Here is a 15,624-nt window from a genome sequence, read left to right as displayed (position 1 = left end):
ATGATTCTACTTATGTGACACCTATCTATAGCTCTCAGACACGAAGGGGTTTTCCCTTGTGTTCCAGTGAGAATAGAACGGCTCTCCATGTTTCTTGTGTCTGACATCACGACCCCTGCGCTGAGTGGGCTGAATGAAGGGGTCCTGCCTCCCACCCCTCAGCAGCCCCACATGAGGCTAACATCACACCCCCTAGAGGATGGGGAGACTGAGGTGGGAGGCATGGGGTCATGCACCTTACAGGCTTCTCTCCAGGCCCAGATCACAGGCCTAAGGACAGGGTCGAGCCCAAGGGACCCCCATACACCGCAGACAAGGTGGTCAAGAAGCCTTGCAGCTTCACGAAGCACAGGAAGGAAGCTGTGAAAGCACATCACAGTTTATAAGTGCCACACATTTAGCCCATCTGCCACGAACAGAGTCTATGAACCAATACATCATGACAGGCCTCAGACGTGCAAAGGGACCAGGCATTTGAGACAGGACTTGCATTTCTCAAAGGTCCCTCACCTATCCCCCATCCATCCATCCATCCAACCATCATCTATCCATCCATCCACCCATCTGTACACTGTTATCTATCATCCATCTATCATCTATCTCTATCATCTATTCACCATCCACCCACCTATCCAACCACTACCTATCATCCATCCATCATCCATCTTCAGTCTATCATCTACCTATCCATCCACCTATCCACCCATTATCTGCCCATCCACTCACCTATTCATCTATCCATCTATCTACCCATCCATTCACCCACCCTCCCTTTATCTATCCATCCATCATCTATATACTATCCATCCATTCACCCATCTGTTCATCCATCCATCTACCCATCCAGCCACCTATCCATACATTATCCATCCATCATCTATCATCCATCTTTCCATTGTCTATCCATTATCTAGTTATCTACCCACCCATCCACCCACCTATCCATTATTATCCACCCATTATTTATTCATCCATCTACCCTCTATCCACTCATCCACCCACCTATCCATTATCAATCCACCCATCCATCATCCACCCATCTAGCCATCATCTATCTACCCATCATCAATCTATCATCTATCCATCCACTCACCTATCATCTACTTATCCATCCATTACCTATCTACCCATAATCAATCATCTACCCATCCATCATCTATTTATCCATCCATCTATCCTCTCCCGATCCATTCATCTATATCCATCCATCTATCCACCCACCCTTCTAACTCCTATCATTTACCCATCTACCCATCTACCCAGTCATCATCTGTCCTTCATCTACCCACCCATTCCTTCAAATCTACCCATCCATCCATCCATCGTCTATCCATTCATCATCTATCCACCCATGCATCTGTATCTATCCATCATCTACCCATCATCTACCTATCATCTATCCACCCATCATCTATTTGTCCATCCATCTATCCTCTATCCATCCACCCATCCAACATCTACCCATCCACCTATCCATCCATTATCTATCCATCCATCATTTATCATCTGTCTGCCTATCCATTCATCCACCCATCTATCCATTCATCCAACATCTATCCATCCTTCTATCATCCACCCATGTCTTCCCTCCTACAGGATCATCTATAATGTGACTGACATTGCTCCCACTTTCCACTGAGATGTGGGATCTATATTCTCACCTTAAATCTCAGTGGTGGTTGAGGCACCTGGGTGGCTCAGTCAGGTGAGCTTCCATCTCTTCGTCTGGGCTCAGGTCATGACCTCAGGGCTGTAAGATGAACCCCTATGCCAGGCTCCATGCTCAGCATGGAGGCTGCTTGAGATTCTTTCCCCTTCCTTCTCCCTCTGCTCCTCCCTCAGTTACTCACTCTCTCTTTCTCCCCCTCCCTCTCTAAGTATTTTTTAAAGATTTTATTTATTTGACAGATCACAAGTAGGCAGAAAGAGAGGGGGAAGCAGGTTCCCTGCTGAGCAGAGAGCCCCATATGGGGCTTGATCCCCAGGACCCTGGGATCATGACCTGAGCTGAAGGCAGAGGCTTTAACCCACTGAGCCACCCAAGTGCCCCAATAAATAAAATCTTTTAAAAATCTCAGTGGGGGTTGGGATTGCTCCAGCCAGTGAAGGACGGCTGCAGACTTCTTAGGCTGGATCATAAAAGGATGTGACTTCCACTTGGTGCACACTCTGTGTTGCTCTCTCTTTCTACCCCGATCCCTCTGTCTCTCCTTGGGAGCCTGAGCTGCCAGGTATGAAGCCTGGCCCCCAGCCACCCTGCTGCATAGACTATGTGGAGAGAGCTGAGAGAGACGGTGATGCCCCTGCCCATCCCTGATGTCCCGAGCTGAGGCCTCACAGCTCAAGTCCCGGCCATGCCCATGCAAGTGAGTACCCTCAGATGGGGCAACCAGTCCCATATAATGCTGCAGTTTGAAGCTAAGTTTGGGGTGGCCTGCAGCCCAGAAAAGGCTAACTGGCACAGTGGTGAGAGGCGAGGGGGGGGAGCCTGGAAGAGCAGGGGCCACAGGGCGGCGTACTTTGGCAACGCACAGCCCTGGGCAGACACCCACATCTAAGCACTCGGTCCCAGGGGCTGAAAGGCCCTTTGTTCATGGTGACCCCCTTGTCTCCAGAGGCATCTTCTCTTGGGGGGGGCAGCTCCTTCCGCCCCCAGATCCCATTTCTACCCCTTGTAGCCTCTACCCTTAGGCACAGTTTGTGGGTGCAGGCAGTGAACCCCTTGCCACCCATCACTGACTCCTTGTGGTGCCAGGCCCACAGCACGCACCAGCTCTGTGCTGCCCTGACATGAATGGGGAAGTTGGCACAGGGGCGGTGGCGGCAGCTGAAGCCCTCCTTGCTTCTAAGCCCCCAAGCCCCCAGCCTGGCCACCAGGTCAGGAAGACCTGGGGCCTAAGGGATACCCAGCCCTGGTCCTATCTGCAGTTCCTGGGGATCCCGGCAGAGTCCCCTCTAGGGGATCCTCCTCAAGCACTGCGGTGCCCACACTGTCCAGCAGGGGCCGCCGTGCCACCACATTCAGTCCCCGAGGTGCCACTGACCCTGCAAGTCAATGGGAAGGGAGAGTTGGCTTTCTCAGAGTGGTTGGCCCTACCCCTGTCCCAAATTACTGGGATTTTGTAATAAGGGGGGGGGGGCATAGCCGCTGGACCCCACAGACCAGCCCTAAAAGCCCCAAAGTGGTAACCAGGATAGCACCTTCAGAAAAGTCCGTCCCTCAGCTCCAGGACATGCCTGGAGGAAAGATGCTCCCCTGGAGGTGTCCCCCAGCCCAGCCCCCACACCTGTCCAGGACCCGTTGTCCTTCCAACACTACCTGCCCACCATGAAGCTCCTGGATCCCACACCTACAGCCCCCACTTCCATCCCTGGGTCTTGCTCCACCCCCAGCGCCCAAGAGAACCATTTCCCCTTGCACCTTGGGGTGCAGAGAAGCTGGGTGTCCCCCAGGCAGGGCTCTCCTCTGCTGTTCAGCAGAGCAGCTGCTAAAACCTACACCAGTAACGCAGCAGAGTCCGGGCCTGGGAGCTCCTGCCCCCCGTGTCATGGCCAGGGAAGCCTACCCTGCCGGAACACAGTGGCTAGGGTGCCGGGGTCAGCTCTGCAGGCACATCCCCTGCCTCGCACTCCCTGTGCACCCAGGTAACTTCCTCTCCCACTTCCTTCCCCTCCAGTGACCCAAGCCAGCTCTCGCGCTTGCTGTTCAGTCCGCCCAGGACTCCAGGTGCAGCTATAGCGGGGGCTGGGGGCTGCAGGCATGCATCCCTCCACTTGCCCCCCACCCTCTCGATGTGGGGTCCCCAAGGGGACTCATTTGGGGTTCCTCAGAGCTCAGTGGCCTCTAACCCCAAACTCAGGGGAGGGGACAGAGGCCCACCCCACCCCCAAGCGAAGAGGGTGCAGAATGTGTGCAAAGGCTTTGAAATGGTCATACGACTCTGGGATTTCATCGGAATGTGGGGAAGAGGCCGGTCCAAACCCTGAGACAGCCCAGAACTGGGGGGCAGCCTTGCAAACAAGGCGCTCTCCCGCTCTCACCCCTGCACCCCCTCCCGTCCAGGGCTCAGCGGTAAATCCACAGCTTTCCGGAGATTCTGTTGGCTACCTTCTGAGTTGAAGGAGAAAAAAGGAAAATGATTGGAAACCGAGCAGACAATGGGGCGCCTGCCCAGCTCAGTCAGTGGAGCATGCAACTCTTGATCTCCGGGTCGTGAGTTCAAGCCCCACGCTGGGGGTGGAGTTTACTTAAAAATTTAGAGATGTTTGCACAACTCTGTGAACTGTACTCTTTCAAAAGTGAATTTATGGCATGTGAATTATATCCTAATAAAAAGTCTAAAAAAAAGAAACTGGGCGCCTGGGTGGCTCCGTTGTTAAGCGTCTGCCTTCGGCTCAGGTCACGATCCCAGGGTCCTGGGATCCAGCCCCGCATGAGGCTCCCTGCTCAGCGGGGAGCCTGCTTCTCCCTGTGCCCCTCCCCCCAGCTCGTGCTCCCTCTCTCTTTTCTCAAATAAATAATATCTTTAAAAAAAGAGATAACAAGCACACACAAGCACTATTTCAGAGATATGTCATTCTCCTGGTTTCTCCTGGTCTCGCAGACACCCTCAGCCCTGCTGGTGTGGCCTCGGGCTGTGCCCACACACCCAACTGCTCCCACATCGACAGGCACCTCCCACCCTCTCCCTGTGGGCTGCTCTCCGAGGGGACACGGGCCTGGCCTGGAAGAATCAGGGGGGCCCACCAGGAGGAGGAGGGAAGGGTCCACACGAAGTGAGTAAGGCCCCGAGCCATTCCCGCGGGGCTCCCGAGAAGTGGCTGGGCACGGCTCCCTGGCCCCCAGCCCACCCTGGGACTGGATGCCCCTGGTGACAAGCAGTCAAAGCCAGGAGGCCAGGGTCCAGGCTGCGATCCTATCCCTCCAGTCTGTCTCTGGCCTGGGCCGCATCTGAATCTGCATGGCCTCTCTGCAGACGGAGCTGCTATTGGGTTCTAGGCCAGGCCTGATGGCCATCCAGGCACCAACCATGACCTGCTCAGCCTCTGCGCACAGGCCACTGTGAATCTGATTCCACTCCTGCAGACTGGAGGCTGGTAATTTTACCCACGTCCACACAGTCATTTCTGTGGCCTGATAGAAAGTTCTTTGATGTCTCTTGCAATAATAAAATCTCTGCTTTCTTGCCCATAAATAATCTCGCTGAAAGACTGAATCCAAACGGCCGGTGGCTGGAATGACAGGCACAGACAGCTCATTCTTTCCCAGTAAGACCGGTGTGAAGTGAGCAGCACAGAGAGTAGCCCTCATTCCGAGAGGCTTGAGGGTCCCGGCCTCCAAAGGGGAGACCGGAGCAAACTGCCACACCCCTCCCTCAAAGAGCCCGCAAAGCCACAGTGAGCAGCTCCCAGCCCCCGCCCCCGCCCACCCTCAGTGCTTTGCAGAACTGCATGCAGCCACAAAACCGGTGAGGTTCCACCAGGAAAAACCAACCAAACTACTTACGGACAATGTAAAATCACAGTCCCAGTGATTTACAGGTGATACAAAATAACCACACAGTGAGTTCTTAAACTAATAATTTGTTTCTATAAAAATGATACAGACAACTCTGTCACCCAAACACATATGGAGAACGTTTACTGCCCTGGATCCCAGACACGGCTCTCATATCCATAACAACACGAACTGTCTAGAGAGGAACACGTGGCGGGAATGGGATCACGTCCTACTTGCAGTGGCTGGCTCCAACCGAATGCTGTTTACCAGGCACACACCCGTTCTCCGTCGTCTGCCAAAGATTTCAGAAGAATATGGTCTTTAAACCCAGCCCTGAGAAAATTCAATCTGTGGCGGGTTGCTGCGGTTCACGAGGCAAAGCCTCATAGCCGTGTGACAGCACATCTTCTGGGCACGGGCACGCGGGAGCTGCTCCCCATCCAGAGCTCGGACCCAAGCCCCATCCAGGCCCGATGCTTCTGTGTCCCCCTCACACCACGGCTAGTGTGGTTGGCGGAGTCCACATCGGTGTCCCTGGCTGACCCCGTGAATCGGACTCGCCAGGGGGTGATCAGGTTAAGGATATTGGGCTGGCAGGTGACCCTCGATTATCTGGGTAGGCAGTGTCATCAGGAGGGTTCTGGTGAGAAGGCAGAGCATCAGTCAGGGACAAGATGGGAGGGACAGGTCAGGACAGAGAGGACGCTGTCCTGGAGGATGGGCCCTGGGCCAAGGAACAGGGAGTGCCCCTAGAAGCTGGAAAGATAAGGAAGAAGACTCCGGCCAGAGCCCCCACAGAAACGCAGCCTTGTGGGCCTATTTATGACGTAAGTTCATAAATCTGTACTGTTTATGCCACTGGCTCTGAGGTGACCTAAGTGAGCACAGGACACTTCACAGAGAGGAGAGGCCATCTTGCTCTTGAGGGTGGGATAGCTGGGCGGAGGGAATCCCAGCGCTGCACCCTGAGCGCGCCCCACCCCCCAGGGGCTAGAGGGAGGCGGACTGAGGGGGGCCCAGCTTCCCTGGCCTATCTCCTGCGTGAGAACACTTGGGAAGCGTTCTGGAAGGTGTCTCTGGGCCGCTGAATACCGCTATTGGCTTCCTGCGACAAGTGTGCGGGCGCTTTACGGGAGCAGGGCCGAAGGAGCAGGCTCTTGGGCATGGACAGGAAGGATGTCTGCACCCTACGCGCCGTGCGGCCGGCAACTCAGATGTGGAAAATCGAAGGTCGCACTGGGAAGCCACTGCCCCTTTGTAAAGAGCTCAGCTGTCCGCACAACTGGGGCTGCTTTCAGACCTCTCCTCCCACGCTTCCTCCCCCACTTGCCAAAACCATTTGTCACATCACCTGCCTCGAAGTCCACGGGATACACCTCACGAGAATTTACTCAACCACACATGCACAAAGTTCAACCACACAGTTTAATGCAAATAATTTTAGATTTCCAAAAATTTGCAAAAACAGGAGAGCTCATATCCAGCTTCCCCAAATGCCACCATAACATAATCATAGAAGAATCCCAGCACTCTGGTAACCAGGCTGCAGACCGCCATGCCCCAGCGGCTGCCCGCCACTGTCCTTCCCGGCCCGGGACCTGTGTGGCAGTCTGTCCATCTCCCCGGAGCCCTCCTTTCCCTGGACCCTGACACCCATGAAGAGCACCGGTCTTCACTCTACAGAATGTGTGTAGTCTGGCATCTGCTCACTGGAATGAGGTAGGAACACCGAGGAGGGCATCAGAGGGGGACGCTAGCCATGGGTAGGCCACCGAGTGTGACCACACTGCCATCTCTACCACACCCTGAGGGGAGGCCCCAGGACAGGCCCCAGGTTTCACACCACACTCGGCCTGACTCCGAGCTCCTAGCCGGTTCTCGTCTCTACCTCTCCCACTGTGCTGTGACTTCTGTCCCCAACCCGCTGCTTCTGTGCTGGGCAGACCACCGCCCCACTGTCCCTTCCCTGCCCACAGCTTAATTCCGTTAGTGATTTATATCAGGATGGACTTGTGCAGAGTCACTGATTCTGAAGACTATAACCCAATACAATATTCTGTTGCTCCAACTGACCCGGATGTGGCTCTCTGGGGGGGGGCCTATATTCTTCCAACAAGCCCCCATCCTATTTCCAGCAATTCCTTGCTTTCTGCCACAAATGCTCGAGGCTCAGGTTGGATTTCCCACTCTGGCCCAGGCACCAGCTGTCCCTCCGGGAGCCTGGTTCCAGCCATCAGGAGTAGCGCTCCAGCCCGGGACAGGGCAAGGGTGAGCACCTGCTGCAGGGGTCACGACTCCAAGCCCCCCGGCACTCAGGGCTGGCAGGTGCACACAGATGCATGCACACATTGAAGTACATCTCTCTGTGCAGCCACCTCATCTGTGACACAACAGGGACTCCTGAGACCCGGGCTCTCCATGCTCCCTAGTTCTGTAGTCCTAGAATATTGGCTTTCAGAGCGGGCCAGACAACAGAACAGTCTTCTTGTCCCCACCCCACCGCAGCTGATGCTGGGTGCCCCACAGCCGTGTCATCTCTGTGCATGGAGAACAGGAATTCGGCTCAGAGTCAGGGCTTCACGGCATGCCGGCCAACATCCTCCTTAGCGTCTGCTCTGTCCTTCCTCAATTTTGTGTTTGCACAACTGTGCAGATACTTCTAGCTTCCTGTCTTCCTTGTTAACATCACTACAGATGATTCTAGAGTCTGCCTTTCTCACGTACAGCACGCCTGTGGTAGGAGGCCAGCCCGTGTCAGTTCAGACTCCCTGCACAGCCCTCCCAAGAGCCACGGTTCACCAAAAGCTCATACGTGTGGGCATCTGGGTCAATTCAGTGTTCCGTAATTATAAACAATACCACATAAACGACCTTGTGCGTATGTAATTCTGGACGGTTAGCAAACACAAACTAGTTTCATGGCTCAGTTTGGTGTTAAAAGCCAAGACACCTTAGCAACTGGATGCTAACATGAAAAAGTGTAGCACGATGACGGCGTAAGACAGAGCCCAAATAGCCGACAATAACAAATGGCAGACGGGAGCAGGAGGAGCTAACCACTCACGGGTACACGGGGCGGAGTCGGCACCATGGCAATGGCACCAAACACGGGAGGAACTTACTCCAGGGAGGGTCTAAGCCAAGAGGCACCCACCGAGGACGGGCTGAAACCAGAGGGACCTGAAGGCAGAGACCAGGACACGGCCACACCTCTACCACCCATGGCTGACGAGCAGGCAGTGGGGACTTTTGGGGGCCCAGGTCTGGGTCATGGCTGGTGGTCCCTCCCGGGGTCACTGTCCAAGAGGGGATGTCTCCATCGTCTTCTGTTAGCCACACTGGGACCAAAGCCGGCTGGCCAGGAGCCAGGGAGCCCACACACACACGGCATTCTGCACGGGCGTCTGAACCCTGGCCACGTAGCAAAGCAGCTTGGAAACCCTGGCTGGGTTAGGGCACACGTGAGGTTTAAGTGACTGCAGGCAATTCTGGGGGTAGCCCTGGTGAAGGTGACGCCCCAGGACTGTGTGGGTGTGCTTTCAGAGGGAGATGCTGGAGACCTCATGCATGAGGCGAGCTACGAGTGTCCCGACACTTCGTTTCTCAGTTACATTACACGGGTCTCTGTTATTAGTTTTATAAACACAGTCTGTACAGGTCAGAAAACGAGCCGTTAGTTAAAAGGTACTTGGTGTTCAGGCACGACCGGAAACATCACTAGGTCAAATATGTCAAAGGCCAGATGCGCTCTCTTTCCCAAGTTCATATTTTGTTTAGAAAAACAGGAAGTGAACTGGTGCCCAGAAGCACAAGGAAACCGTTCTGCCTGGGAGTGGTTTCTGACAGCACCTGTGTCTCTGTGGGAAGCCGAAGCGGAGAGCACTGAGCACGCCAGCACCACGGAGCCAGGCACAGTACCACACCATGGAGTCACCATGTCCCCCAGGCCACATTCCCCTCGCCAGGTGAGCATGACTCCACACTCCTACCTCCCACCTGCCACGGGTCTCCCTAGGAACTCCGCCACACGCAATGTAAAGATAAAACCTAACACTCTTGGGGAAAAATGAGATCTAAAAGTAATAGTAAGTTTTCAAAACAACCTGGGAAACATCGGGATGAGCTCTTTCTGTCAAGGAGGGCATTCCAGAACCTCTCCATCACAGGACCTGACCCTAAGCTGTCAGCTGACAAGGTCGTACAACGTGCTCCATCCCAGAAGGCCGGGCAGCCGGTGGTCTTTTTCCATCACGAGTTAGTTTTTGCCTCTGGTTTTCCATCAATCAAATCTCCAAATCCCAGCTTTTCCAGGGGCTCCTGTGCCATCAGCTGCCTACAAGAAGGGAAGAAAACGAAGAATACTGTCTGCACGGGCCTGCACTTTCAATCCCATCCCGCCCAACCGGTGTCTGGGGAGCTGCCTGCAGCCAGGGACACCACTGCATCTGGGTCACCGCCTGCGCCCTCCTCCTCCTCCAGGCTGATTGACGCCTGCGCCTCTGGACCCGAGGGACAGCCGCTGGCAACCAGTGCACAGAGCTCCCCACGCGCAGGGTGCAGCCAGGACCCAAAGGAAGCGGGCAGACCACTGTGAGGCTCCCCAAGGGCACAGTAGGAGCAGACGCCTGACCTCCAGGTCCCTGTGAAGACACCTGGACAAGGTGCGGACAGGCCAGGACAGTCTTTATCTGGTACAACAGACCCTGGACAATGCAGGAGTGAGGGGCACCAACCACCGATGTGGTCAAGGATCCATCCATAACTCCTGACTCTCCAAAAGCTTAAGGACCGACAGCCTACCACTGGCCAGAAACCTTAGCTATAGCATAAGTGTATCCTAGCAAGATGTAACCCAGAGAAAACAAAAGCGCTAATAAGAAAAACACAAGGAAGAAACATATTTCCAGGACTCTACTGCATTCATCGAAAAGAGTCTGCATGTAAGGAGAACTGTGCTGTCCATGGTCACCATGTGTTAGCTTTACTCATAGCTCAGGAACGCCCAGATGCGTGCTGCATGGGCTCTGCCATCCTCTCACTCCTGCCCCAGGCCGTGCATGGTCCCATAGCTGGCCAGGAGCCGTGTCCCGCTCCCACCTCCTCCCTATGACCAGCCATGTGCTAGCCTCCCACCACGTCCACAGAAGTCAGGGCCATGAAGACGGAGATGCCCGGCACAGAGCCCCTGCTGAACTCAGTAGCCTCCCCGCTGTCTGGCTTCCCACCACCCATGCTCCAGGGAAAGGAAGGCCTGGCTTTCATTGTTTTGTTTTGGGGGTCAGGGGTGGTGGGTCGACCTCAACTCTCAGAGGCATGTGTCCTGCCTGCCAGGGGTGGGGAGGGGGCAGCAGCATGTCCCCACAGGAACCGCTGGGCTCAGCTGGCACAAAGCCCACCATCATTTCACACATTGTGTCCCAGCCCCCACCGCAGAGCCCGTGCACCCAGCCTGGTGCTCAGCCAGCATGCTGGGCACTGCGGCCCGTCCAAGTCACTGCTCAGACGACCTGCTTTCTGCAGGTTCTGCAGGGCCCCAGGGGGAGCGGGCCATGCTTCTGCAGAAACAACGCATTGCAGAGAGATGATCTCCAGCCAAACTTCACAAGGAGTGTCACTTATCCCTCAGGAAAATGTCCCCAGAACTGCAAACCTCAGTCCGTAGAATTTAATCTAGAGTAGATTAAATCTATAACATGGAACGCATGTGCCACTCCTGAAACCCAAATGAGGAAAACAATGATAAACTTTCACCACATCTTAGCAAAAGAGGACATCTGGCCAATAGTTCTTAAAACTGAGGTCTCTCACACTGTGATCAGCAGAGCAATGACCCCCCAGATGACATCCTCATCGCTGGAGCCCGTGTCACCCTCCACAGCAGAGGGGAGTTTGGGCCACGGGTGGAAGTACAGTCGCTAAGTGGCTGATTCTGAAGCGAGGTGACCCAGGACTCAACCTCATCACGTGAACCCTTAAAATGAGAGACAGACGGGAAGCGAGGAAGGGTCAGAGATACCCCATGCCAGCTTCGAGAGGGCAGAGGGCTATGAGCCAAGGAGCATCGCCAATGGGAACTCTGCCCTGGAGCCTCCAGAAGGAATGCAGCCTGTCCATGCCCTGACCGAGCCTGGCAACACCCGTGTCCGACTACCCGCTACAGAAGGTGAGGCGGGCTGGTGGCACACGAGGATGAGTGGTGCTCCTCCCGACATGCTGTCGGGACAGGAAGGACCTGCGAGTCTAGCAGCACAAAGAAGTAATCAGGAAGAAAAAAACAGAAACCAAGTAAGACACAGTTCAAGATATTCTTTCTACAAATCTAAATCTTCACAAAATCCAGCTCCTTGGAAAGGTCCTAAAAAACAACAAATAGAACATTTAGCAAGTTCTAAAGCCCAAAGGATGATTTCAATGCCTCCTTTTAGCATAAGGTAAGAGACTGAAGAAAACATCCCACTTCCAGTCCAGTTCTTTAGGGACTGAGGCAGCATTAAGCGCGTGATTTAGGGCAGCTGGATTTCTGGGAGGCCTGGCCTTCACTCCAACCTGCACTCTGGGATGCGGCTGCATGATCCCGGAGGCCCACCCCACGGCACAGGAATCAAACTGTAATAATTACAGAGCCTTGAGATCACAGATCACATGTGTATTTGCTGTTGGTAACCCCAGACAGTTCTTCCCGTGAGAAAATGTGGCCCGCAGCTACAACAGCACATATACTTCCACATCTGGCTACAATGGGCCGAGGCCTCAAGAGACAACTTTACTTATTTATTTTTTAAGAAGATTTATTTATCTATTTGTCAGAGAAAGAGAGAGACAAAGGCAGACAGAGGGAGAAGCAGGCTCCCCGCTGAGCAAGGAGCCTGATGTGGGACTCAATCCCAGGACCCCAGGATCATGACCTGACCCAAAGGCAGCCACTTAACCCCCTGAGCCACCCAGGCGTCCCAAGAGGCAGCTTTAAAAACTTGTGGTGCAGTTTTTTTACAAAGATGCATAGAGAGACACGAACAGGTAAGACACGTCTGGGATTTCAGCACAAAAGGGAAAAGGGGTGCCTGCGTGGCTCAGTGGGTTAAGCCTCTGCCTTCGGCTGAGGTCATGATCCCAGGGTCCTGGGATTTAGCCCCGCATCGGGCTCCCTGCTCAGCGGGGAGCCTGCTTCTCCCCCTCTTTCTGCCTGCCTCTCTGCCTACTTGTGATATCTCTCTCTCTGTCAAATAATAAATAAAATCTTTAAAAAGAAAAAAGGAAAAGGAAAACAAGAGGTTTGTAAAATGCAAGAGAAGCAAATATGCAAAATCTCAATACTGAATCTGGGTGGCCATGGATTTTCATTAAAAACCATCCAAAAATCTTAGGCCGAAATCATTGACCAAGTCAGAAACACACATGCAGGGTGCCTGGGTGGCTCAGCTGGTTAAGCCTCTGCCTTCGGCTCAGGTCATGATCTCAGGGTCCTGGGATCGAACCCCCCATCAGGCTCTCTGCTCAGCGGGGAGTCTGCTTCCCCCGCCTCTCTGCCTGTCTCTCTGCCTGCTTGTGATCTCTGTTGAATAAATAAATAAAATCTTTAAAAAAAAAAAAAAAGAAAGAAAAAAGAAACACACATGCACCCCTTACATTTATCTTAACGTTGCCTGACCAGCCAGGGAAGCCACCTGAAATAATGGAACCCACAGAGTAGCCAGCTGCCTCCCTTGGTCCCCAACAACCTTAGCAGGCCTCAGGGGAGGCCAGTCTCCAGCTGTGTTGAGTAAGGCATGCCACACGGAGAGCAGGCAGCTCACTCCCTGGGTCAAATGGGGAGAAAAGACAGGGCCCTTCTGCTGGTCCTTCACCTGGCAAGCCAGGAGCTTCTCTGCGGACGCAGGAAGCCCAACTCCAGAACAGCTCCCAGCAGGGGCAGCCACCTGTGTGTGCTGGGTCCTCTGGCCCGCACAGGGATGATTAATGCAAGCCTCAGAGGGGTGGATGACCTGCTCACACCCTCACGCTGACAGAGACCAACTTCAGACTGTCTCCAAATGTGGTAGCTCCAAGAAAAAATTTACTTAGTTCCCATCTTTAAAAGATGTGTTAATTTATTTTTTTTTGAAGATTTTATTTATTTATTTGACAGACAGATCACAAGTAGGCAGAGAGGCAGGCAGAGAGAGAAGGGAGGAAGCAGACTCCCTGCTGAGCAGAGAGCCCGATGCGGGGCTCCATCCCAGTACGCTGGGATCATGACCCGAGCCGAAGGCAGCGGCTTTAACCCACTGAGCCACCCAGGCGCCCCAAGATGTGTTAATTTAAAAGACAGTAATGTGAACACATGATCCCAGCAATGTGCTACTTAAAGATGGTGAGAACTGGACTCAGGGGGATCTGCTGTCAAATCTAAGCCCTTGTGAGCCTGAACGACTTCAGAGACAGAGCCAGGGCCTTGCCTGTCTACAGAGAGCCCTCCACACACCTGTGGGCCTGAGAAACACAAGAGATTTTGCCCTGAGGGCAATGTCTGCGTTTGTTATGGGAAAGTGGAAATGGGGCTCCAACTGGATTGGTTTATGTCAACCTATCTTCACACAAAGCCAAGTGAAGACTGGATTCCTTAACGAGCTAACGAAGGGCTTAAAAATCACAAATAAAAGTTCCCACTCCCACTATACAATTATGTTATAACCTGCCTTTCCCCCACTAAAGACTAGAACAGTTCTTAAATAAAATCTTAACGGATCATAGTTACAAACCTTTGTTTTATTTAAAAGTGAGCTCTGGTGAATTCTGGTCAAGACAGAACAAATCCTTCATCTTTCGTCATTTCTGAAATGGCCTATTGTCTCCCCTGTCACATTTCAAGCACAGCTGAGACTACACCGAACAACATTTTTATGATCTGAGAATGTGAAAGAAAAAACTGTGTACCCACAACCTTCAAATCTTTTGGCTCGGTCAGCATTTTCATGACTGTCGGCTCTGAAACATTAACGACAGGTGGGCAGCTCCCAAATCTGGAAAGAACATACTCTGAGGAATGCAGTCAGGTATGACGCTGTCACTCACGGAAATGTACCCAGGGCTGCTGCACAACTTCTGGGACCATTTAATCTGGCGGGCCTCAATCCCAGGGACAAGCAATTCTACCGCTGTGAAAGACCTGAGCCTCAATGAGCCCTGCTGCGATGAGCTGCCAGGAAAGAAACGCTCCGGGAGCCGAGGAAGCTTCCAGAAGTCACACATGTCACCAGGTACTTGCCTCTCCATTCTGCATTCTAAATAGGCTTTTGACTCCCTTCTGCACAAAGCGTTTTCGAATTTATTGTCGCGGAGACACTTCATGAAGTTCTCTTTGAAGCTTCTGCATTCACCTGGAACGAGAAGGAAAACAGCATCTCCTCTTCAAGCAAAACTGTCAGGCCACGCGGGACACGCCGGGAGGCCGCCACCGGGAGCTCCCGCGGGGCTGTTTCTCCCTCGGGGCGTGTCTGGAACGTTCCACAGGAAAACGTGGGTGTCGACAACACGGTGTGTCACCCGCTCTCGACGCGCCGGCCTCCACGGAGGCTCCCCGCGAACCCGGACGCCGGCCCCACACCGGCGGCGCTCAGCAGTGCGGGCCCGGACGCGGCGGGTCCGCCCCACGCCCCGCGCCTGCCAGCCGCTCGGCGCCGGCCCGTCCCGCCCGCGCGGGGCTCGGTTTCCCCACCTGCGCCGCGGAGCCGCGCGGCGCCACTGGACCCTCAGGACCCGCGGCCCGCCGCGCCCGCCGCTCACCGAAGTGATCCAGAGGGAAGCTGCCCTTGTCCGGGGGCCGCGGCTGGAAGCTCTTGGATCCAAAATTCATCGCTGTCGACATGTTGGCGAGCCCCAAGGTACGACGCGCTCCGTACGCAGGGCGGCGGGCCGAGCGCAGAGCAGGCCCCGCGGGAGAGCGGAGCAAGTCGAGCTGAGAGCGGCCGCGGACGGCAGGCCCCGCCCCCGCGTCCCGCCCCTACGCCTCAGCCCACGGCCCCGCCTCGAAGGCCCCTCCCCGCCGCCGGGACCAGTCCCCGTGCCGCGACAGGCCCCGCCCCGCCTCGAAGGGCCCACCCCTTACAGACCGGGCTCCGCCCCAGCACCAGAGGCCCCGCCCCAGC

General features: G+C 54.4%; 1 protein-coding gene across 1 annotated transcript; it reads right to left on the bottom strand.

Annotated features, from left to right (window-relative positions):
- Window positions 1–6,906: 6,906 nt before the first annotated feature.
- On the bottom strand, window positions 6,907–15,413 carry COX19 (cytochrome c oxidase assembly factor COX19). The gene is made up of 3 exons (XM_080830775.1): window positions 15,263–15,413; window positions 14,741–14,856; window positions 6,907–9,829 (listed from the first exon to the last, which is right to left on the bottom strand). The coding sequence occupies exons 1-3, from the start codon at window positions 15,342–15,344 to the stop codon at window positions 9,749–9,751; spliced, it is 279 nt and encodes a 92-aa protein (XP_080686901.1). The 5' UTR covers window positions 15,345–15,413; the 3' UTR covers window positions 6,907–9,748.
- Window positions 15,414–15,624: the final 211 nt, after the last annotated feature.

Source organism: Martes martes (assembly GCF_963455335.1).
Source record: "Martes martes genome assembly, chromosome: 18".
NCBI classification, from domain to species: domain Eukaryota; kingdom Metazoa; phylum Chordata; class Mammalia; order Carnivora; family Mustelidae; genus Martes; species Martes martes.
Note: the sequence above shows the minus strand (reverse complement) of the source record. Positions and strands in the feature narration are given on the sequence as shown.